Source organism: Mustelus asterias, chromosome 22 (assembly GCF_964213995.1).
Source record: "Mustelus asterias chromosome 22, sMusAst1.hap1.1, whole genome shotgun sequence".
Taxonomy (NCBI): Eukaryota; Metazoa; Chordata; class Chondrichthyes; order Carcharhiniformes; family Triakidae; genus Mustelus; species Mustelus asterias.
The window spans coordinates 469657-495833 of NC_135822.1; the positions used below are offsets into that span (position 1 = coordinate 469657).

At 47.3% G+C, this 26177-nt stretch overlaps 1 protein-coding gene across 1 annotated transcript in view; it reads left to right on the top strand.

The window, feature by feature from the left end:
• Positions 1-26177, top strand: part of vwa5b1 (von Willebrand factor A domain containing 5B1) — a 264352-nt gene that overhangs the window by 211745 nt on the left and 26430 nt on the right. Inside the window, exons 18-21 of the mRNA XM_078239726.1 lie at positions 19390-19539; positions 19706-19877; positions 20836-20889; positions 24336-24410. Of these exons, the coding sequence (XP_078095852.1) occupies positions 19390-19539; positions 19706-19877; positions 20836-20889; positions 24336-24410 (451 nt within the window). The remainder of the gene's footprint in view (positions 1-19389; positions 19540-19705; positions 19878-20835; positions 20890-24335; positions 24411-26177) is intronic.

Consider the following 26177-nt stretch of genomic DNA (forward strand, 5'->3'; position numbering starts at 1 on the left):
TCTAAACTATCCCGTGGTACAGGCAAGAGTCCAGAGATAACCACTCTGTCAGTCTTGGCCTTTAGTTTCCACCCCAACTCCATAAATCCCTGCCTAATATCCCCTTCCCCTATCCTCCCTATGTCGTGTGTCCCCACATGTACAATAACTTGTGGTTTATCTCCCTCCCCCCTAAGAGTCCTGAATACCCTGTCAGACACATCCCGGACCCCAGCCCCTGGTAGGCAACACACCAACCCTGAGTCCCTACCTTTAGTTCCGACCCTCCTATCTGTCCCCTTAATTGTGGAGTCCCCAATCACAAGGCCCAGTCTTTTACAGCCCCTAACCACCTGAGCTTTCTCACTCGGCTCACCCCCAGAGATCTGCTCTCTATGCTCAGTTGATTCCTCCTCAACTGTAGCCTCCAGCACCGAAAACCTATTATGGAGGGGAACCGCCCCAGGGGATTGTCTTCCCGATTGCTTCTTACCCCTCCTCCTGGCATTGACCCAAGCCTCATTTCTAGGAGTTACTATTTCTCTATAACTCCTATCAACTTCCACCTCCGCCTCCCGAATTATGCGGAGTTCCTCTACCTCCCCCTCCAGCTCCTTTACACGCTCCTCCAGAAGCTGCAATCTAATGCACTTCTTACAACTAAAATCTCCTGAAACACTACTGGATTTCCTCACCACATACATCCCACAGGAGATGCAGCATACTGCCTGAACTGCCATCCCTGAAGCCATTACCAGCAAGAAAAAAAGAAAACAAAAAACTTCCCCACACTTATAATTAGGTTAGAGGAGGATGGAAGGGTGGGATCCTCTACCAGTGTAGAGGATCGGGTATCTCCTCTGCACCAATTTATAGGGCTAGGGGCCCGAGAGAAAAAAAAAACTACTACTGAGGGGGAACCACCCAGGTAACTGACTTTTAAAGTTAAAATAAAAACCCTTCCCAGACTCCTTTGCTGCCCACTTCTAGTTTTCACTTTAAACTTGAAAAACTGCTGTTAAAGTAAAGGCCAAAAAAATACACACACTAGCTGACTAATTAAATAAATAGTTAGGTATAGCTCTAATTTTAGAGTATGTCACTCATGCTAGATTCGCCGGAATTCTACTTCCCCACCGCCATGGGAATCAGAGAGGGCAGGAACGGACAATGGGAAGATCCGTTGACCTTGGGTAGGATTTTCCAGTCTTGAGTCGAGCAAGGCCATAAAATCCCACTCAGTGTGTGTGAAGATCCACAACAAAGAAAATCTGCGATTTGCTTCTTGGCTGTGAGATGGCATCTCTGAGGGCCCGATTTTACCAAACTTTCGCAGTTGGGTGTCAGGCCTAAAACGCGGTCCAGACCCGACCCATGGCCAATCGCGCCTTTACCAACGGCTGATCCGGGCGCCGATCCGGCGCGCGCCCGAATCGGCCAGCGGGCCGGATCGGCATAATGAAGGCCGCGCCCAACTTACCCAAAGATTCCCACTTTACGAGGCTCCGATCCCATCGGCGCCCGCGCATTTACCGTGTTGCTGAATTCAAGTCCGATAGGGCTTCAACTCAGCAACTGAACTGCCGAATCTCTCCCGACCACCCTTCGCGGACCACCCCGGCAGCCAACCACCCCACCCCCGATCGGACCACCCTGGGATGCAGGCCCCGGCAGCAGCCCCCGCACCCCCCCGGGATCGGACCCCCCGGGCCCCCGACCTACCTTGATCGCTGGTGTCCATCGAAAGCATCTTGCGATCCTGGATCCTGGCCTTGCTCCGGGGGTCCTGATGGGTAGGATGACGTCTCTTCACTAGGGTGGGGGAATGTGACGTCTCTTCCCTGAGCGGGGGGGGGGGTAGGGGGGAATGTAACGTCTCTTCCTTGAGGGGGGGGGGCGGAGACGCCACATCCCCCCCCCACCCCCCCTCCTCAGGGAAGAGACATCACATCCCCCCCCCCCCCACCCTCCCCCTCACGTAAGAGATGTCACATCCCCCCACCCCCAGGGAAGAGACGTCAGATCCCCCCCCCACCCCCCCCCCCCCTCAGGGAAGAGACGTCACATCCCCCCACCCCCCCACCCCCCAGGGAAGAGACATCACATCCACCCGCCCACCCTCCCCCCCAGGGAAGAGACGTCACAATCCCCCCACTACCCCCCCGCCCCTCAAGGAAGAGACGTCACATCCCATCACCCCTCCCCCCCCCCTCCGCAACCGGGGAAAGTCAAAGGCAGTGCAGACAGCTCAGGGTGTGACAGCAGTGCTGTCAGTGCTGCCTTTCACTTTCGCGCTCGGGCGCGCTGAGTGCTGTCGGCTCCGGGCTGCGCATGCGCAATCCGGTGCTCCGATAGATGCAAATGCGCTAGGCCCCGCCCACTGGATCCGCGCCCAAAAAAGGCGTATGGGGGCGCTGGAGCGCGGCTGCCGGGCGCGGGTCTGATTTACGACCGCACTCGGCACTTAGAGCCGATCTGGTAAAACCAGCCCCTGAATCAATGCAGGAATGTTTCAGGGTGAAGACTGCTGTCATTGGCTGTCAGTAAAATTGTTCAATAAACTTCCTCTCATTCCTGAGAAACTTGCCAGTTGCCTTCACTGTCACTATTATTTTGATAAATGAACTTTTGTTGCTGTTATTAATTTCTTATCCTCTTTATTTGGATTGGTTTCAATCTCCTTATCTCACTCCTTCACTTTCTGGAACCTGTATCCAGTTTCCATGTGGATTTCAGAAAATTGTAATCTTGGATTTAGTAAATTAATAACTTGTTAGATGACTTACAGCAAGTGTCACATGCTGAGAGAGAAAAGTAACTTTAGACCAATGATTCTGGAAAAGGAGAGAGAAACTGAACTTTATCCTCTCACTGTTTGTCGTGAACAAAGATATTTTTGAAATATTTTGTGTGTTCCCCAAACCTTCCGTTTGTGTGGTTCCATTCTATAATTCAGACACCCCAAACTTTCTTTATGATAAACGCAAAATTTATTTCACATTCAAACCTGGGAGGGGATGTTGGCAACCACACACTCCCGCACACACTCACACTCTCTCACACTCTCTCGCGCACTCACTCTCTCGCACACTCACTCTCTCACGCACTCTCTCTCGCACACTCACTCTCGCGCACTCTCTCTCGCGCACTCACTCTTTTGCACACTCACTCTCTCATGCACTCTCTCGCACTCACTCTCTCACGCACTCACTCTTGTGCACTCACTGTCTCGCACACTCTCGCGCATTCTCTCGCACACTCACTCCCGCTCTCACACACACTCTCGGTCACTCACACTCTCTCGCACACTCACTCTTTCACATACTCTGTCTCTCTCATACTCTCGCTCACTCACTCTCTCGCACACTCTCGCTCACTCACTCTCTTGCACACTCTTGCTCACTCACTCTCTTGCACACTCTCGCTCACTCACTCTTGTGCACAGTCTCTCACACACTCACTCTCGGTCACATTCTCTCGCACACTCTCTCGCACACTCCCTCGCACACTCCCTCGCACACTCCCTCGCACACTCCCTCGCACACTCTCTCGTACACTCTCTCGCTCACTCACACTCTCTCGCACACTCTCTCGCACACTCTCTCACACACTCCCTCGCACACTCTCTCGCTCACTCACACTCTCTTGCACACTCTCTCGCACACTCTCTCGCACACTCCCTCGCACACTCCCTCGCACACTCCCTCGCACACTCCTTCACATTCTCTCGCACACTCCCTCACACACTCCCGTGCACACTCCCTCACACACTCTCTCACACACTCCCTTGCACACTCTCTCGCACACTCTCTCGCTCACATGCACACACTCGGTCACACTCTCTCGCACACTCCCTCGCACACTCTCTCGCACACTCCCTCGCACACTCCACGCACACTCCCTCGCACACTCTCTCGCACACTCTCTCGCACACTCTCTCACTCACACTCTCTTGCACACTCTCTCGCACACTCTATCGCTCACATGCACACTCTCGGTCACATTCTCTCGCACACTCTCTCGCACACTCTCTCGCACACTCCCTCGCACACTCCCACGCACACTCCCTCGCACACTCTTTCGCTCACTCACACTCTCTCGCACACTCCCTCACACACTCCCTCGCACACTCCCTCGCACACTCCTTCACATTCTCTCGCACACTCTCTCGCACACTCTCTCGCACACACATTTTGTGATAGTCCAGGTGAAAACTGACTGTATTTTCAATGATGTCATCAAGTGGCCGCAGATATCTCAGACAAGGGGTTTGAGAATAGATCCTTAGTGACAGCAGAGAAAGTGATGTGGGACCAGGGAAAGAGCCACCCCAGTGGAATGCATTGTATTGAGGTATTGTAACTGGACTCGTAATCCTGAGACCCAGGATCGTGCTCTGGGGCCACGGCAAATTGTGAAGTTTCAATTCAATGGAAAACTGGACTTAAGAGTTTAATGATGACCTCAAAACCATTATTATTACCATAAAAAACCCCATCTGATTCATTAATGCCCTTTAGGGAAGGAAATCAGCCGTCCTTACCTGGTCTGGCCTACATGTGACTCCAGAGCCACAGCAATGTGATTGGCTCACCAGCAACAATTAGATAGATAAGAATGGAACCAGATGAGAAGCATCCCAGCTGGACAGGTGCGCGGGGGGGGAGGTGGGGGTGGGGGGGATGTGGGGGGGGGGGGGGGGGAGGAGGAGGAGGGGGGGAGGAGGAGGAGGGAGGGGGCGAGGAGGAGGAGGAGGGGGGGGAGGAGGAGGGGGGAGGAGGAGGAGGGAGGAGGGGGGAGGTAAGGTGGGTGGGGGAAGGTGGGTGGGGGAAGGTGGGCGGGGGGAAGGTGGGGGGGCGAAGGTGGGGGGGGGCGAAGGTGGGGGGGATGGGCGAAGGTGGGGGAGGGGTGAAGGTGGGGGGGAGGGGGGAAGGTGGGGGGGAGGGGGGAAGGTGGGGGGGAGGGGGGAAGGTGGGGGGGAGGGGGGAAGGTGGGGGGGATGGGGGAAGGGAAGGGGGATAGGGGGGAACCAAGAGGGGAGAAAGGGGGGGGAGAAAGGGGGAAGGGGGGGAGAAAGGGGGGAAAGGAGGGGGAAAGGGGAGAGGAAAAGAGGGGGAAAGGGGGGAAGGTGGCAGGAAAGGGGGAGGGGTGGGAAATGGGGAGGAAAGGGGGGAAATGGGGGGAAAGGGGGGGAAATGGGGGGGAAATGGGGGAAGGCGGGGGAACAGGACGGTGGGAGGGTGGGGGGAAGGGGAAGGGTGTGGGGGGAAGGGGAGGTGTTTGGAGGGTGTGTGGGTGTGTGGGGGCGATGTGGTTAACTGTGCAGGCTGGTCATGAATTCTGAGGAGAAATAGTTAAGCTTCATCCCAGTTACGCAGGATGTCATTTGTGAATTTGATAATTTCTGAGCCGGGACAGAAACCTGGTTGGAGGGATTTTAAAAATTATGTTCTGGGAAACTTGGGCACAGATTTCAGAGGCAACAACTTGTCCGAGGACAGTGGAGAGGAGAGGGAGGTTGGAGATAACAGTTTTCACGGATATCAGGTTGAAGGGTTTAAGAGGTGATGACAGGTGGTTTAAATGGGAGAGGGAAAGTAACTGAAGAAATATTTCCAATCCGGGTTAACACGGGGACCAGGATGGGAGGTTGGGATGATCAGTGGTTTGGAGAGAATGGGATCGAGGGAACAGGAGTGGGGGAAGGGGAGTCTCATGGACAAATAAGCTCAGAGAGAGCATGAGGGGAGACAGGAGAGAAGCTAGAGAATCCTGCGAGTTCAGGGCTCGGGCAGGACGGAGAATTACAGGAGTTTGAGCTGGACAAAGGGAGGGAATTGGCACAGGCAGTTAATCTCAATGTTAGTGACAAAGAAATCCTGAGATCCTCGCATTTATTGTTAGAGGGGGCGTGGGAGAGAACAGGGGAGGGGAGGGGGAGGGGACGGGGAGGGGATGGAGAGGGAAGGGGGCGGAATAGGGGAGAAGGATGAGGCCTGCAGCAGGGGGACTGGCCAGAGTAAGAGACAGTAATGGTTTTAATGGAAACTGGGACATCAAGGTGGAGATGAGGTTGTGGTTGGAACTGAGGAGAATATGAAGAGGGATGGGCCATTTGACTCATCAATCCTGCCCTCTCTTTCAATTAGATCATGGCCAATCATTGCCTCAATGCCACTTTCATCGCTTAAGTAAATTAGTAGCTGTGGAAATGTTAAACTAAACAGGAGACCAGAGGCAGGAGAGTTGGAATGTGTGGTTGTAAGTAAATTGGGTTATCATTGAAGAACCTAAGAAACCTGTGAGATAAAGTAAGATTTGTATTTATAGAATACCTTCTGCATCCTCTGGATGTCCAAGGTGCTTTGCAGCTGATGTTAGGTACTTTTATTTAGGTGTTGTAAGAAATTCTGTGGAGGTCTTCCTGCCTTTCAACCACCAAGCTCAAGTCCCACCCCAGGCCTTGATGACCAAGGAAGGTGCGATTGTAACAAGTCAAATAATCATTTGCAAATCTTTCCAATACACCAATGGCAGGTGGTAGGAGTGGTCACATGGTCAGCCATGTGACAGAGCGATCCAAAATTCCTTATTGCATCATGCTTGTAAAAATGTGTGTTCCCATGGCAATTTGGTCTAATGTCTTATCCAGAACCTTCTAATTGTTTCAACGTAGAAAGTTCCCTTTATTTATAATCAATTCAAAAGTCCAATGAAATTTTCCAACAGGAATTTTCTGACACTGGAATCAATTAAAATGCCAAAAAATAATTAGTGATTGGACCTTACTTCAGAACTTCAATTTACCCCCTGTTGTCAGGTTGTAGTCTAGAAATTATCGTCACAAATACATCGGATATGCAGTCAGGGTAAAGGATAATCTGTGGTTGGTTAGTTCAGTCGGCTGGACAACTGGTTAGTGATGCAGAGTGATGCCAACAGCATAGGTTCAATTCCTGTACAGGCTGAGGTCACGCCCTCTCAACCTTGCCCCAGGCCTGAGATGTGTGACCCTCAGGTTAAGTCACCACCAGGCAAAGGGGACAGCAGACGAGTTTATGGCGAGTTTACCTTTTACAGACAAAATGTCACATCAGCAGCAACTGATTCTTTAGCATTCACATCTTTGAAAAGAATTCCAGTAAGTTCCAGTTTGCGAGTCTTAAAAATGTTGATGCCATTTTTCACAGAACAGGACAGTTTCCAATTCCATCCAGAAGATTGGAACAATTGGGAATAATAATAGTGGGAGGGTCTTTCCATTCCGTCGGGTTGCTGTGTGCCAGTGATTTCATTCCAACTCCTGGGTAATTTAAAACATGTGTGTCTGGTTTTTCGACACTAGATGGAGCGTACCAACTGCTTCAGAATTCTTCCCAATCCTGGCAATGGCTCGTTCTGACGTTAACACTTCCTGTAAACTCACGTACGCTTTTGGTAACAGAACATTAATCGTGTTGCAGCAACACAAATGGCTGGACAATGACGCTTACTGGAAGCTTACCAAGTATTTTCAGGCACCAGATTTTGGAACACAAAGAAATGCCAAAACACTCCAGGACTAATTCTAATTTAATTTGCCTGATGGGTTTGTGGTGATTAATAATCCCCTTCATGTCAAAGATTTGTCAGGACTGTTGCAAACTCATTTTCAGGTCTTCCGTGCAGTAGTAAGGGAGCATTACAGTTCAGAAGGGTTAGTGCTGAGGGAATGCTGCACTGTCAGAGGGTCAGTGCTGAGGGAGTGCCGCACTGTCAGAGGGTCAGTACTGAGGGAGTGCTGCACTGTCAGAGGGTCAGTGCTGAGGAAGTGCCGCACTGTCAGAGGGTCAGTGCTGAGGAAGTGCCGCACTGTCAGAGGGTCAGTACTGAGGGAGTGCTGCACTGTCAGAGGGTCAGTGCTGAGGGAGGGCTGCACTGTCAGAGGGTCAGTGCTGAGGGAGTGCCGCACTGTCAAAGGGTCAGTGCTGAGGGAATGCTGCACTGTCAGAGGGTCAGTGCTGAGGGAGTGATGCACTGTCAGAGGGTCAGTGCTGAGGGAATGCTGCACTGTCAGAGGGTCAGTGCTGAGGGAATGCTGCACTGTCAGAGGGTCAGTGCTGAGGGAGGGCTGCACTGTCAGAGGGTCAGTGCTGAGGGAGTGCCGCACTGTCAAAGGGTCAGTGCTGAGGGAATGCTGCACTGTCAGAGGGTCAGTGCTGAGGGAGTGATGCACTGTCAGAGGGTCAGTGCTGAGGGAATGCTGCACTGTCAGAGGGTCAGTGCTGAGGGAATGCTGCACTGTCAGAGGGTCAGTGCTGAGGGAGTGCCGCACTGTCAGACGGTCAGTGCTGAGGAAGTGCCGCACTGTCAGAGGGTCAGTGCTGAGGAAGTGCCGCACTGTCAGAGGGTCAGTACTGAGGGAGTGCTGCACTGTCAGAGGGTCAGTGCTAAGGGAGGGCTGCACTGTCAGAGGGTCAGTGCTGAGGGAGTGCCGCACTGTCAAAGGGTCAGTGCTGAGGGAATGCTGCACTGTCAGAGGGTCAGTGCTGAGGGAGTGATGCACTGTCAGAGGGTCAGTGCTGAGGAAGTGCTGCACTGTCAGAGGGTCAGTACTGAGGGAATGCTGCACTGTCAGAGGGTCAGTGCTAAGGGAGGGCTGCACTGTCAGAGGGGCAGTACTGAGGGAGTGCTGCACTGTCAGAGGGGCAGTACTGAGGGAGTGCTGCACTGTCAGAGAGTTGGTACTGAGGGAGTTCTGTACTGTCAGAGGGTGAGTGCTGAGGGAGTGCCGCACTGTCAGAGAATCGGTACTGAGGGAGTTCTGTACTGTCAGAGGGTGAGTGCTGAGGGAGTGTTGCACTGTTTAGATGAGACATTAAACCAAATGAATTTAAAAGATCTCATGGCAGTATTTGATTTGATTTATTATTGTCACATGTATTAGCATACAGTGAAAAGTATTGTTTCTTGCGTACTATACGGACAAAGCATACCGTTCATAGAGAAGGAAAGGGGAGAGTGCAGAATGTAGTGTTACAGTCATAGATAGGGTGTAGAGAAAGATCAACTTAATGCAAGGTAGGTCCATTAAAAAGTCTGATGGCAGCAGGGAAGAAGCTGTTCTATAGGGTGGGATGCAGCCAGTGAAACTCTGCAGGTCCACGTGGAGAGTTTCACTGGCTGTCTTGTCTGGAGACAATACACATCTTTTTAGCCTGTCTTGATGCTCTCTCCACTCACATTGTTTCGTTTCTTAAAGACTTGATTAGTTGTAAGTATTCGCATTCCAACCATTATTCATGTAAATTGAGTCTGTGTCTTTATAAGCTCTGTTTGTGAACAGAATTCCCACTCACCTGAAGAAGGGGCTCAGAGCTCCGAAAGCTCGTGTGGCTTTTGCTACCAAATAAACCTGTTGGACTTTAACCTGGTGTTGTTAAACTTCTTACTGTGTCTGATCGAAGACAGAGGGTGGTGGTCGATGGAAAATTTTCGGATTGGAGGCAGGTTGCTAGCGAAGTGCCGCAGGGATCAGTGCTTGGTCCTCTGCTCTTTGTGATTTTTATTAATGACTTAGAGGAGGGGGCTGAAGGGTGGATCAGTAAATTTACTGATGACACCATGATTGGTGGAGTAGTGGATGAGGTGGAGGGCTGTTGTAGGCTGCAAAGAGACATAGATAGGATGCAAAGCTGGGCTGAAAAATGGCAAATGGAGTTTAACCCTGATAAATGTGAGGTAATTCATTTTGGTAGGACTAATTTAAATGTGGATTACAGGGTCAAAGGTAGGGTTCTGAAGACTGTGGAGGAACAGAGAGATCTTGGGGTTCATATCCACAGATCTCTAAAGGTTGCCACTCAAGTGGATAGAGCTGTGAAGAAGGCCTATAGTGTGTTAGCTTTTATTAACAGGGGGTTGGAGTTTAAGAGCCGTGGGGTTATGCTGCAACTGTACAGGACCTTGGTGAGACCACATTTGGAGTATTGTGTGCAGTTCTGGTCACCTCACTATAGGAAGGATGTGGAAGCGCTGGAAAGAGTGCAGAGGAGATTTACCAGGATGCTGCCTGGTTTGGAGGGTAGGTCTTATGAGGAAAGGTTGCGGGAGCTAGGGCTGTTCTCTCTGGAGCGGAGGAGGCTGAGGGGAGACTTAATAGAGGTTTATAAAATGATGAAGGGGATAGATAGAGTGAACGTTCAAAGACTATTTCCTCAGGTGGATGGAGCTAATACAAGGGGGCATAACTATAGGGTTCGTGGTGGGAGATACAGGAAGGATATCAGAGGTAGGTTCTTTACGCAGAGAGTGGTTGGGGTGTGGAATGGACTGCCTGCAGTGATAGTGGAGTCAGACACTTTAGGAACATTTAAGTGGTTATTGGATAGGCACATGGAGCACACCAGGATGATAGGGAGTGGGATAGCTTGATCTTGGTTTCAGATAAAGCTCGGCACAACATCGTGGGCCGAAGGGCCTGTTCTGTGCTGTACTGTTCTATGTTCTAACTCTAATACTTGCAGTGCCAAAGATGCAATCATGGCTTCAACTTGCTTGGAAGGTGCTCTGGACACTGCTGAAGATCCAGAATCTACTGCTCAGGGGCTGTGGTGAGGTTTTACCTTCCAGAAGTTCCATGTTTGGAGGAGGATGAGAACAACTCAGTGCAGTCAGCATCATCATAGCAACGGCCGACTGAGAGGAGTCACAGCAGCTGGTGCCAGGAGATGGTTGCCCTGATGTTCATGGATGAGTTTAGTGTGGGTACAGGAAGCAGCTCACCTCAATCTGCACCATCTTTCCAATTGGCTTTGCAGGGCTTGACAATGCAGAATATTGCACCTGTTTGTTTAAACTGACCAATCCACCATGTATCTCCATTCAAAATGCCCCTGGCTATGTCTCAGTATAAAGTAGCACATTTCAGTGTGGTTAAGTACTGAATGACACCAATTAATACAAGAGGGCCTAAAGACTAGTTTTATTAAAACCAGTTATTAGGCCAAAGGAAGCAGCAGGTTTAGTTTAAGATGATCTTCGTTAAATGGCCTTTTTCTGCACAATTGAAATAGTTTGATGGATCTGAACGTACCCACCTTGCTTTTGTTTAATATTGACTAATTTGCTAAAATGTAATTATTCAATGCTAGTCTGTAACAGCATTCATTTAAAAAGCTTCATAAATAATGCCACTTTATCCAGTCAGACTCACAGTTTAGTCCATAATGGGCTAAGAAGATTGTTTTCTGTTTTATTTTAAATTCCGGTGGAGTGCAGAGAAAGTTATAAGAATGATTGCTCTGACATTTGCTGATCATGATGTGGAGATGCCGGCTTTGGACTGGGGTAAACGCAGTAAGAGTTTTAACAACACCAGGTTAAAGTCCAACAGGTTTATTTGGTAACAAATGCCATTGCTACCAAATAGTATTTGCTACCAAATAAACCTGTTGGACTTTAACCTGGTGTTGTTAAAGCTCTTACTGTATTTACTGATCATGATGTGGAGATGCCGGGCGTTGGACTGGGGTAAACACAGTAAGAAGTTTAACAACACCAGGTTAAAGTCCAACAGGTTTATTTGGTAGCAAAAGCCACACGAGCTTTCGGAGCTCTAAGCCCCTTCTTCAGGTGAGTGGGAATTCTGTTCACAAACAGAGCTTATAAAGACACAGACTCAATTTACATGAATAATGGTTGGAATGCGAATACTTACAACTAATCAAGTCTTTAAGAAACGAAACAATGTGAGTGGAGAGAGCATCAAGACAGGCTAAAAAGATGTGTATTGTCTCCAGACAAGACAGCCAGTGAAACTCTCCACGTGGACCTGCGTGGACCTGCAGAGTTTCACTGGCTGTCTTGTCTGGAGACAATACACATCTTTTTAGCCTGTCTTGATGCTCTCTCCACTCACATTGTTTCGTTTCTTAAAGACTTGATTAGTTGTAAGTATTCGCATTCCAACCATTATTCATGTAAATTGAGTCTGTGTCTTTATAAGCTCCGTTTGTGAACAGAATTCCCACTCACCTGAAGAAGGGGCTTAGAGCTCCGAAAGCTTGTGTGGCTTTTGCTACCAAATAAACCTGTTGGACTTTAACCTGGTGTTGTTAAACTTCTTACTGTGTTTACTGATAATGACAGCTCTGCTTTCTCATCCTAACTTCCTGTCCTACTGCATGTTTCTAAATCTCTCTATATAGTCCTTCAACTAAAGATCCCAAAAACAGGTAACCAGTTAATCTGGGCATCAATCTTCTCATCCGAATAGCATGAATACTTGTACATTCCTATTGATAATTAATTATTATTATTGTTTACCATCTGATAATCTCAATATCCAGAATTGTGTATCATCTACTATCAATCTCCCTTACAGAAACAGGAGATCTCCCCATCCTATATGAAGGACTATGCTGTTTAAATGTCAAGTTATCTTTTAGAAGTTGAAGTTGTTTACTCCAAGGAAGCTAATGAACATGACTCCATTGGAAAGGAATTAAAGGCTTTGATATATTCATCGGTACAATCTGAAATCATAGAATCATAGATACCCAACAGTGCAGAAAGAGGCCATTCGGCCCATCGAGTCTGCACCCGACCACAATCCCACCCAGGCCCTACCCCCATATCCTTACACATTTACCCACTAATCCCTCTAACCTACGCATCTCAGGACTCGAAGGGGCAATTTTTAGCATGGCCAATCAACCTAACCCGCACATGTTTGGACTGTGGGAGGAAACCGGAGCACCCGGAGGAAACACACGCAGACACGAGGTGTGGTGAACCATCGTTAGTTCCCACTGGATAGTATTGGGCCAGGGCTGGCCAGCACTATAGGAATGTATATAAGTTACTGTGGGATTGTACTAATGTTGTTGTTGGGCTAGGGTGGGATTGATACACCTGTGGTTGCTACTGTTGTGGCACAGCCCAGTCGGGCTCCGCCTCTTGGGAGAGGTATAAGACTCCCTGCTCGGACGGGACCCCTTCAGCCTGGGATAGTGTGTTAAAGTTCTGATAGCTCCATTGTTAGTTAATAAAAGCCTTCTTTTACCGAAGCTTTGAGCCTCGTGTCCAATTGATGCGCATCAATTTTATTAACTAAAATTAAACTCTCGACGGAAGAAAAAAAAGAAAGGAGAGTATGGAGCAAATCCTAAAGCCAGAACGTCTGACGCTAGATCCACGTGCGGTGGGCGCTTCTAACACCTTCGACCACTGGCTGAAGTGTTTTGAAGATTACCTAGCAGCCTCCGCAGCGGTCACCACAGATGATGACAGACTCCGGGTCCTCCATGCGAGGGTAAGCGACACAGTCTACCTCGCGATCCGTGCGGCCACCACTTACCCGAGGGCCCTCGAGCTTCTAAAAAAGCGCTATACGAAACCTCCTAACGAGATCCACGCTCGTTACCTCCTCGCTACACGACGTCGGCGGTCGGGCGAAACCATTGAGGACTACGCCAATGAGCTCTTACAGCTAGCCAGGGGCTGCGACTGCACAGCTGTGTCGGCTGAGCAGTACATGTACGACCTCGCCCGAGATGCGTTTGTGGCCGGGGTCGGGTCTTCATACATCCGTCTCAAGCTGCTAGAAAAGGGGAATCTCAACCTGACCCAAGCCATGGAATTAGCTGAAATGCTCGAGTCGGCTTCGAAGAGCTTAGTCCTGTATCCGGAGGACCACGTGGAGACAACGTGGCAGGAGCAGTCGCAAATCCCTCCTCGCCCCTCGGGCTTGAAGTGCAGTGTTATGGCGTGCTCCCATGTGGACCAGACGACGGCTGCAGCCCCATGCGGCCCACGGTGCTACTTCTGCGGAGGAGCCAAACATACCCGACAAAAGTGTCCCGCTAAAGCGGTAGTCTGTACCGCATGCGGTAAAAAGGGGCATTATGCGAAGGTGTGCAGATCGAAGCCCAGGAACGGCAGTGCGGCCTGTGACCCTTCGGAACGGGGATCATCACCATCGTCGTCGAAGTACTCACGGGGTTCGTCCACATGCGAGTCCAGGACGACGCCATTGCGGTCGACGGAGTCGGAGGAGGATGACCACCAGGGGTCGCTAAGTTTGGCGCCCTCACCCATGTGCGATTCATGGGGGCGGCCATTTTGGTCGACGATGACCATGAGCGACCAGCAGGAGTCCTCAGCATCGACCTCAGCTGCCTGCAGTCACGTTCACGGACCAACGGTGGCGTCGATCACCCTGGACCAGACTAAGCCTCACAGGCTTGATTGTTCGATGATGGATATCCAGGTAAACAATCATGCGATTTATTGTCTGTTTGACAGCGGGAGCACTGAGAGTTTTATCCACCCTGACACTGTGAAGAGGTGTGGACTCCAGATTCAACCTGCCAAACAGACAATCTCTATGGCATCAAGGTCCCGGTCTGTCGCTGTGCTAGGACATTGTGTGGTAACTTTGAAAGTACAGGGCACAATTTACGAGCGTTTCAGGCTCCTTGTGTTGCCATATCTTTGCGCACCAATTCTCCTCGGACTAAACGTTATGGTCCACATGAAGAGTGTGATCCTACAGTACGGTGGGCCACTCCCTTCGCTGACAGTGGGAGAACAGCTGCAGTCTCCAAATTGTCCAAAGCACCCCGCCTGCAATCTTTCTACGTTAAAGATCACCACACCCTCTTTATTTAAGAATCTGGTACCAGGCTGCAAGCCCATCGCTACTAAAAGTAGGCGTTACAGCACTGAGGATCGGATCTTCATCAGATCTGAGGTTCAGCGACTCCTCAAAGAAGGGATCATACAGCCCAGTGTTAGTCTGTGGAGAGCACAGGTTGTGGTGGTCAAGAGCGGGAACAAACCCCGGATGGTCATTGATTACAGTCAGACCATTAACCGATATACGCAGCTGGATGCGTATCCTCTCCCGTGCATATCTGATATGGTCAATCAGATTGCGCAGTACCGGGTGTTCTCCACCATAGACCTTAAGTCCGCCTACCACCAACTCCCCATTCGCCCAGAGGACCGACAGTACACGGCCTTTGAGGTGGATGGTCGTCTGTATCATTTCCTTAGGGTTCCATTTGGTGTCACCAATGGGGTCTCGGTCTTCCAGCGTGCTATGGACCGAATGGTGGACCAGAACAGGCTGCGGGCTACCTTCCCGTACCTGGATAATGTCACCATCTGCGGCCGTGATCAGCAGGACCATGACACAAATCTCCAGAACTTCTTACGCACTGCATCTCGCCTGAATTTGACCTACAACAGGGAGAAGTGTGTATTCCATACGCGCCGGTTAGCCATCCTGGGATACGTGGTGGAAAACGGTGTCATTGGCCCTGATCCAGACCGTATGCGCCCCCTTGCTGAACTTCCCTTGCCCGCTAGTGCAAAAGCACTGAGAAGATGCCTAGGCTTCTTCTCCTATTATGCGCAGTGGGTCCCCAACTACGCGGACAAAGCCCGTCCGCTTATTAAGTCCACGACTTTTCCACTCACGCCAGAGGCCCAATTGGCCTTCAAGGAATTGAAACACGACATCGCGAAAGCCACGATGCACGCGGTAGATGAATCCATCCCTTTTCAGGTGGAAAGCGATGCATCTGATTTCGCCCTGGCCGCCACACTTAACCAGGCGGGCAGGCCCGTCGCGTTTTTTTCCCGCACCCTCCAAGGCCCCGAAATTCGGCATTCAGTGGTGGAAAAGGAGGCCCAGGCCATTGTGGAGGCCGTCAGACACTGGCGTCATTACCTGGCGGGAAAGCGGTTCACCCTGATCACGGACCAGCGGTCCGTGGCGTTCATGTTCAACAACTCGCAGAGGGGCAAGATCAAGAATGACAAGATCTTGCAGTGGAGAATTGAACTCTCCACCTATAACTACGATATCATGTATCGTCCAGGGAAACTCAATGAGCCCTCGGATGCCCTCTCGCACGGAACATGCGCTAGTACTCAGGAGGATCGCTTGAACGCCCTCCATAATGACCTGTGCCATCCTGGGGTCACTCGGCTCTACCACTTTGTCAAAGCCCGCAACCTGCCTTACTCGGTGGAGGACGTCAGGTCGGTGACAAGGAGCTGTCGGATTTGCGCGGAATGCAAACCGCACTTTTACCGACCTGACCGGGCACATTTGGTCAAGGCCACTCGCCCCTTCGAGAGGCTGAGTGTTGATTTTAAGGGCCCCCTTCCCTCAACAGATCGGAACGTGTACTTTCTGAATATAATAGATGAGTACTCCCGGTTCCCGTTTGTTGTCCCCTGCGCGGACACATCGGCTGCCACGGTGATCAAGGCATTCCGTGATCTTTTTACCCTGTTCGGGTACCCCAGCTATATCCATAGCGACAGGGGCTCGTCGTTCATGAGCAATGACTTGAGGCAATTCCTGCTCTCATACGGGATTGCCTCTAGTAGGACCACGAGTTACAACCCTAGGGGTAATGGACAGGTGGAGCGAGAGAATGCTACAGTCTGGAAGGCTATCCTATTGGCGTTGAAGTCCAAAGGCCTTCCAGTCTCCCGTTGGCAGGAGGTCCTCCCTGATGCGCTTCACTCTATTCGCTCCCTCCTGTGTACGGCAACCAATGCTACTCCCCACGAGAGGATGTTCTCATTCCCTCAGAAGTCTTCCTCGGGGATATCTTTACCAGCCTGGTTGACGTACCCAGGACCCGTCCTCCTGCGGCGACATGTAAGGGCCTGCAAGTCCGACCCCTTGGTCGAACAGGTCCACCTCCTCCACGCCAACCCTCAGTATGCCCATGTGGCATATCCTGACGGGCGAGAGGACACAGTCTCGATCCGAGACCTGGCGCCCGCAGGGGACGTAGCAACTCCTGTCGCTCCCATACCCCCAGTCACGAATCCCCTATCGCTTATTTCTCCCCCGGACGTGGCGCGGTCAGCACCGGGACCAGTGCTGTAACAGCCAAGGACTTCCTCAATTAACCAATAATCTGTGCTTACTAATGCAAGAGGAAAGAAGGAGATAAGAAAGATATGGCAGCTGATTGGATCAATCAGGAACGTTGCCTCAACTCCAGCCACCTGAAAATCAACCATGTCTGAAAACTCAACATTTTTAACCAGTCCATGCAAGAATTTTAATTCTTCATAGAATTGTAGAATCCCTACAGTGAAGAAGAAAGTCATTCAGCCCATCGAGCCTGTGCACGGACAACAGTCCAACCCAGACACTGTCCCCGTAACCCCATCTATTTATGCTGCTAACCCCCCGACACTAACAGGCAATTTAGCATGGCCAATCAACCTGACCTCCACATCTTTGGACTGTGGGAGGAAACCGGAGCACCCAGAGAAAACCCACGCAGACACGGGGAGAATGTGCAAACTCCACACAGACAGTGACCCAAGCCGGGAATCGAACCCAGGTCCCTGGTGCTGTGAGGCAGCAGCGCTAACCACTGTGCCACCCGCATTGAATGACTGCAATTATTGAATGACTGAAAAATCTTACTGACTCGTTTGGGATGTTCCTGCATTGCTGCAGTGGTAGTTGCTGCATTGCTGCAATGGGAGTTACTGCATCACTGCATTGCTGTAGTGGCAGGTTGCATTGCTGCAGTGGCAGTTTTTGCACTGCTGCGGTTGCTGCATTGCTGTGGTTGCATGTGCTGCATTGCTACAGTGGCAGGTCCAGTGCAGAGTAAAGGGTTAATGGTTATGTTAATTAGAAAGTGATGTTAATGATGATGTAAGCATGACATCATGGTCAGGTGACCAAGAGAATCCAAGAGAACAAGACACAGAAGAGTCAGTGCTTGGTGAACAATGTCCTTACCTTGAGGTCTCTTCAAATAATTATTGATAAATTGTTTTAAGAAAAGTTGTATACTGACTATCTTTAGGTCACTAGAAGAGTGAGCAAAACTTCATCAAAATAGGATGGCAGTGCGAGAGGGCTAAGTTTAAGAAACTGAGACCACAGATTGGAATCACACCGGTGAAGATCTTGGAAAAGTTCAACTTCACATTGAGAAAGGTCAAACCTAAAACGTAGCTTGGTACGGGTCAGTCAGCTACTCACAATGTCAGCAGCTAATCAACAGTCACTGCCCCTTCCACAGCCCTTTCAACACAGAGTGTTTGCAACAAGGACAACGCAGGATGTAAGGAACCAAGCAGCTTTGGGGACTTACTCGATAAGTCAGTACACTTCTATATATGATTGGGGCCAGAGCTGATGATGACCTGACAAGATGAAAAGCGAAGGAGACCTCAGTGTCCTTTGAAAAGGTTTGGAGAGCTTTCCACAATTACTTCAGCCCTAAGAAGAAACTGATCATTGAATGGGCAAGATCCAATCAAATGAGCAATGCAGAATCCATTGATTCATTTATTAATGATCTGTATTAACTGGCCAGCAGTTGCAGGGTTAAAAAATGAGTTAATTCATGACCGCAGTCAGTGTGTTCGATGACACAAATCAGATATTGTGTGAACCAAAGAGGATTTAAGATTAGAAAAGGCCAAACAGTTTGCAAGGCAGGTCCAGCTGCAGCAGCTGTATTGAAGCATAGATCAGGGAGACATTGCGGCTCAGGAACACTGCTCACAAAAGCCCGTTAGAAAACCTACCATAATACTGATATTCAAATGTTCCGGACCAAAAGACAGCATCACCATAGCCTGCCCAGCAGGGGGCAGGCAAATGCTTCATCTGCAGAAGACTGGACATTTGGAACCATTCTGCGGATCTAAAGTACAATCAAAGGAGGAACAGCGGAAAAAACCTCAACCACTTTGAGGTCCAGGGAATTTGAATTACAACCTGACAATTTCCATGGAAAAATTGAAGATCCCAATAAACAGTTCCACTCTGTAGGACTGGAACTCCAATGATACAGAACCAAATTTAACCTGGACATTGGGCTGGGGTCACAGTCTTATTGGAAAAATTGGGCTAGTTTCAGATATAGCTTAAAGAAATCTAATCACCTGATAAAAATCTATGGGGGTGGGGGCAGGGGAGAAGAGGCACAGATCTCAAAGTGAAGGCTCCATTCTTTACAACCTTTAAACATGAAGATAAAAAAATTAACAAAACTCTTTATATCTTACAGTAGCAGCAACTCTGTCTGCTCAGAAGATCAATGTTTGCAAGTCTTGGTCTTGGACAGATGGTCGATGAAGTAACAATAGACAACAGTCACACAATAATCAAGGAAACATTTCCAAAGTTGTCTTGATGACTAGGAGACTCAACAATGCATCAGAGATTGAAGGAGAATCACTATGAAGTGAGCCAGGCTTTATTGCAGATACATCATCTATTGATCAAAGGAGGAGATTGCAGATCTCTCATTTTTCTTTGCAGGTAAGCTAAAAGGCACACAAACAGGAGACACTAAACAAGAGGTTAACCATCTACTAGAGAAGCTTCTGGACCTTAGTTGGCTCTTTTGGGACAATGTCTAGAAGAATGAAGCTATCGCAGAAGCAGGTGATCTCTTGGAAGCAGAGTTCCTAGATCATATTGCACTCTTTGACTCCAATGTCTGTATCTCTGAAGTCTTTGTTTTCTCTTTAGAAGAGAATCCATCCTTTGTCGAAGAAGGGAATAAAAAGGTGAATCTGTTGACTTATTGCACTGAACTAGTCCTAATGATGTACATCAATAATTTCAATCAGCCAGCAGGAAGCTATCCAGGGACAATGAGATGCTTAACTCCAGTTGGATGAAATCAATAGAAGATGCTCAGAGCTTATTAATTTGTATAAATATAAGCTGCAGCTCTCATTAGGATCTCACCAGGTAGTCATCAATTCACTCAAATCATCTTTCAGTGAAGAAGCAGAAGCTCAAACTTGTAGCGTGTCTACTGTTGATGATGGTACAATTCTACTTCCGCATGCTGACCCCAAGGTCACATTGTCTCCAGCAGAGGAACCTCACACTGAAGCAAGTATGGAATGATAACACTACGTACAGAAAGTGAAAGTCCTACCCTGAGTAATAGGGAAGTCTTCCCTCATCCTGCAGTGCCGTCAGAATGTTCTTGGTTCTTTTTGTCTCCCAATTCATTCATGACTCAGACATTGAATATTTCTCTTGTCATCGCAGTCGTGGGGAATGATGCCACTGTGAAATTCTTCATAGGAGCAGAAAGTCCCTAATTTTATCAAACTGGTGTTTTCACTTTTCCGCAGTGTGCAACGTGGAATGAAACTATGCATAATTCTGACAAATGAATAATGGCAATGTAGATTAATCGGTAAAATGTTGGTGTTATTTTATAAAAGTTATTGGAAATTTTGATTGAATTCATAATGATGCTCTGTTATTTAGTCTGAAAGACGTGCTAGTTAGGTGCATTGGCCGTGCTAAATTCTCCCTCAGAGTACCTGAACAGGCGCCGGAGTGTGGCGACAGGGGGATTTCACAGTAACTTCATTGCAGTGTGAACGTCAGCCTACTTGCTACACTAATAAATAAACTTTAAACTTAAAACTTATTTGAAAAGTGGCAAACTCACATGATATAAATGTGCATTGTTCCTGTAACCCAGAATGTTCAATTTAAGGTCCTCTTGTGACTATTTTTATATAAATAAACAAGAAATTCACATAAAAATGAATTCTCTGTGAAATATAAAACAATTTAAAATTGACCAGATTACACTATTTTAACATGATGTAAAAATACTGTTGGGATCCACACTGGCAACATTCCTGCTGATATGTCAAGGCAGTAGTGCCATTTGGAATTTGAATTGTTCAGGTGTCGCCAATGAATCTCTTGGCCACAGCTGCTAATTCGAGGGAGTTTCACCACACTCACAAATTTAGCCTTTTCCCACCACTTGGGGGAATGAGAATGCAGTTATTACGTTACTGAATTCAGAATTGTCTAATGTTCCACAGGTAACATTTCAAAGCTAGTCTCGGTGATGGTGATCATGAAACTTTTGGATTGTCGTAAAAACCCAGCTAGTTCATTCATGGTTGTTAGGGAAGGGAATCTGTCAATTCTCACCCAGACTGACCCATATGTGACTACAGACCCATTAGCAATCTGCCTCATTCTGCTCCTTAAAGTTACCCAGCAAGCCACACACTGCATTCTAGAGGATGGTTCACGAGCACATTCTCCACTTTGGTTCGGATAAACAATAAATGCCGACTTTGCCAGTGATAATTGCATCTCGCAAATAAACAAAACGAAACTCAGTGAGCACCAGAAAGAAGTCTTTGGGTGGGTTGGTAACAAGATTTCTGCCTCTCCTTTGGGCAGGAAGGTGACCTGGATTATAACTTGCTTCTGAGGAAACTGCATGGAGTCTTTGGAATGTGAGGTGGAGTTAGGGGAGATGTGAGGGACTGGACAATGGATGTCAACTCTGTACATATCCCTGGAAGTTTAGTCACGTGAATTTGCCCCCTCCAATTATCCTGCTCAACCAAAAAGCCACATTTATGAACCATCTCCAAAGTTTTGTGATTAATGAATGAAAGTATTTAAAGAACATGGAGAAAGGATTCCTTTATTTTAAAGTATCATTGCCTCGGGAAGCTTACAGAAGATTAACCATTAACCCAAATGCCCGGACAGGGATCCAGAGCTCTCGTGCGGAGCGGCTCACATCTGCAGGAAAGGGAAAGGTTAGGTTCTCTCCATTTGCCGGAATATTTATTCAGAGCAATGTCTGAAATTTAGATTATTTTATTGTTCCAATAATTTTGATATATTTTTTAATAATGATAATTGTCAAGGATGGTGTTTTAATTGAATGAAGTCACATGTAGGCTTAAAAGCTGCAAGATTTTGCTTTGAGTGAATGAGATTTATGCATCTTATGACCTGTGAGTGTAGATGCAGAATGAAATGGAACCTGAACCAACAGCCAATAGGGAATTAAGAAATGTGATAAAATAAATGGCAGCCTGATTGAGGATTGGCTACGCTTTTCTCCTAGTCCTCCATTGTCAGTTTGGGAGAAATCCAGTTAATGAGGTTATTTATCATCATACTTCAGATTGGCAAGTGAGTTGAATAGACAATAATGCACACTCTAAAGCTCGCTAATCTAATGATTCATCCTCTAATTAATTATTATGCAACTAATTAAAGCAGAACAAGTTAGCACCTCTGTTAGTGACAACAATAAAAGCAATCAATGTGACTACGAGATGGCACTGTGTCAAGATTTCTCTGATATTAATTTGCTGTTATACATTTCCATCATAATTTGAGCTGGCATTGCCAGATTTCACGGGTCTGAGCTCACATCTGATGGAAATTATTTCCAGAATAAACAACATTGGATTTTGCCTGGGTACAATTTTTTTAAAACTTGTATTTTACATTGCTAGATACGGGGCAGCACAGTAGCACAGTGGTTAGCACTGCTCACAGTGCCAGGGACCTGGGCTCGATTCCTAGCTTGGGTCGCTGCCTGTGTGGAGTTTGCACGGTCTCCCCATGTCTGCGTGGGTTTCCTCCAGGTGCTCCGGTTTCCTCCCACAGTCTGAAAGACATACTGGTTCGGTAAGTTGACCTGAGCAGGCGCCAGAATGTGGGGACGAGGAGAATTGCACAGTAACTTCATTGCAGTGTTAATGTAAGCCTTACTTGTGACTAATAAATAAACTTTAAACCTTAAGATTCATCTGACTCTAAAAGTGACAGAAAACAGTCCCTTCAACAGTTCGTCTGTTAGATTTCCTCAGGGCACAATGTTGGTGGGAATTGGTTAGCCCAGCTGACCAGCTGGTTAGTTCCTGGTTTAGAATAATATCAACTACACAGGTGTGATTCCTGTTCTGTCTGAGGTAGACTTGCCCCTGCTTGTGGGTCCTTCCCCACAAGACAATGCAAACCATTCCGAGTGAAAATGGCCCAGGATGAAGCATCATCAATGACCACTGATCTGTCTTGGGGCCGAGCACTCAGCTAGCCTATCATGTACTAATCTCCATAAACATCCAAACTCTGCTGCCCTTTTCCTAACTTGTACACCAAACACAATCTTGGTCACTGATATACATTGGCTCCTAGTTCAACAATGTCTCAATTTTAAAACTCTTCTCCTTATTTTCAGATCCCTCCATGGCTTCACTTCTCCTTATTTCTGTACTTTCCTCCAGCCCTACAACTCTTGCAAAAAAAAATCTGCACATCTTTAATTCTGGCCTCTTATGGATCCTTCATTTTTATCATTCCACCATTAGTGGTTGTGTCTTCAGCTGCAGATACCTTGTTAAGCTGCTCTGCCTCGCTATTTCTCACTATGAAGAAACCTCTTAAAATTTATTGCTTTGACCAGGCTACTGGTCACCTTTCCTGGTATCTTGTCCTATAACTCAGTTCCACATTTTTGTCTGATTATGATCCTGTGGAGCATTTGGGAGGTTTTGCTACTGTAAGGTTAGGGTTAGATGCCAAGACCAGTTCTTACAGTTTAGAAGTGACTCTCCTCTAGCACTTTTCAATCTTGAGTTAGTGAAACGGTTTTATCTATAGATTTGTATCAATCTTTTGTACTGTGTTAAATTTGATGATTGCTATTCTGATGTTTTGGTGCAAAATAGTCCCCAGATAAACATTGGGATCTTAGGAAAATTGAGAGGAATCTTCAGCCCTTTCCTTCAGTTTAGACAGTTGGTAACAAATAGATCCATTGGTGATCCAAATATCTGAAATGTGTGTTTTTAAATGGGATATTAAGAATTATATTATGAATTAGAGTATATAAATATATATTCATATATAATGTATATATGTTTTATTATATATATATATGGTGGATCATTTAATGCATTACAGTATGTGGATTATATCACAGCAGTAAATCACAGCATTTTAAAAATATTTTGGACAGTCACTTAAACATATTAAAACTGCTCTGGCTCTCGCTGTACAAAATGCATTAGTATTTTTAATGAAAGACGTTAATTATCAGCAAATTATCATAATTTCCAGAGTAGTGCACTCAAACTAGTAAAAAATGAGAGCGAGATGGTCATCTCAGTAAGTAGTCACCATTGGCAGATTGCCAAATAAAATCACTTTGGAATAACCACATTAGCTCCTGGATCAGTTTCAGATCTTGTTCGGGTGGCTGTCTGGTGGAATACTGGCTTCTTGCGATTTTGACCTGTAAGTAATGCTGCATTTTGTAGGAGCAGAATTAATACATCTTCTTATCCAGAACATTGAGCTGCCAATTACACAGTTCAGGCTCATTCCCAGCACCTCCCCAAAAAAAGACAGTCAGAACCCTGCAGTCAACAAGTAACACTTGGTCAAACGGTCTCTGCAGTTCCTGACTGCATCCACTGAACCATTGTCAAGCCCACACATTTCTTTTGATTAAAGTTTGGGAACATTTTGTCTCGTAGTAAAATGTTTGTTTATTTTTCAGCAATGGAGGATAATAATGAATCCCCCTGCAGCACCCCTTCCTCCTCAGGATGGGAGAGGCACAACTTCACCGAAGGTAAGGATTATATATTTCATTAGTGAGTACATACTGATTGGGCGTGTGATATTTCTAATAGATTCTAACAATGTCTCTGGAAGTCTAACTCCAGACAGGTAACATTATTTTCCGAGTGTGGGGGAATAACCAATAATCTTATCCATGCATCATTGGATTCTTTCAAAGTAAATGTAACATTGCTAACTATAATATCCTCAAAGATAGCTTCATATTTCAATGTTATCACCATTACAGAAATGGTCTTCCAGTTTTGAATGTTGCTCAAAGTTAAAACTTTGAGTAGATTACAAGTTTACAAATGGATTATTCATTATTAAGTGTTTGTGCTACTAACTCTGACCTGACACGATAAACATATGTTAGCTTTTCAGTATATTTAACTCCTAACTTGTTTGAATTGCATTTACCTCAGGGTTGCTTATCAACTTCTCAATCAAATGCCCCCACTAATCAATAGTTAGAACATAGAACATAGAACAGTACAGCACAGAACAGGCCCTTCGGCCCACGATGTTGTGCCGAGCTTTATCTGAAACCAAGATCAAGCTATCCCACTCCCTATCATCCTGGTGTGCTCCATGTGCCTATCCAATAACAGCTTAAATGTTCCTAAAGTGTCTGACTCCACTATCACTGCAGGCAGTCCATTCCACACCCCAACCACTCTCTGCGTAAAGAACCTACCTCTGATATCCTTCCTATATCTCCCACCATGAACCCTGTAGTTATGCCCCCTTGTAATAGCTCCATCCACCCGAGGAAATAGTCTTTGAACGTTCACTCTATCTATCCCCTTCATCATTTTATAAACCTCTATTAAGTCTCCCCTCAGCCTCCTCCGCTCCAGAGAGAACAGCCCTAGCTCCCTCAACCTTTCCTCATAAGACCTACCCTCCAAACCAGGCAGCATCCTGGTAAATCTCCTCTGCACTCTTTCCAGCGCTTCCACATTCTTCTTATAGTGAGGTGACCAGAACTACACACAATATTCCAAATGTGGTCTCACCAAGGTCCTGTACAGTTGCAGCATAACCCCACGGCTCTTAAACTCCAACCCCCTGTTAATAAAAGCTAACACACTATAGGCCTTCTTCACAGCTCTATCCACTCGAGTGGCAACCTTTAGAGATCTGTGGATATGGACCCCAAGATCTCTCTGTTCCTCCACAGTCTTCAGAACCCTACCTTTGACCCTGTAATCCACATTTAAATTAGTCCTACCAAAATGAATCACCTCACATTTATCAGGGTTAAACTCCATTTGCCATTTTTCAGCCCAGCTTTGCATCCTATCTATGTCTCTTTGCAGCCTACAACAGCCGTCCACCTCATCCACTACTCCACCAATCTTGGTGTAATCAGCAAATTTACTGATCCACCCTTCAGCCCCCTCCTCTAAGTCATTGATAAAAATCACAAAGAGCAGAGGACCAAGCACCGATCCCTGTGGCACTCCGCTAGCAACCTACTTCCAGTCCGAAAATTTTCCATCCACCACACCCTCTGTCTTCGATCAGATAGCCAGTTACCTATCCAATCGGCCAACTTTCCCTCTATCCCACACCTCCTTACTTTCATCATAAGCCGACCATGGGGGACCTTATCAAACGCCTTACTAAAATCCATGTATATGACATCAACTGCCCTACCTTCATCAACACACTTAGTTACCTCCTCAAAAAATTCAATCAAATTGTTAAAACTTTAATTCCTAAAACTGAAAGTTATATTTTATAAATATGAATTATGATTTAGATATTCATC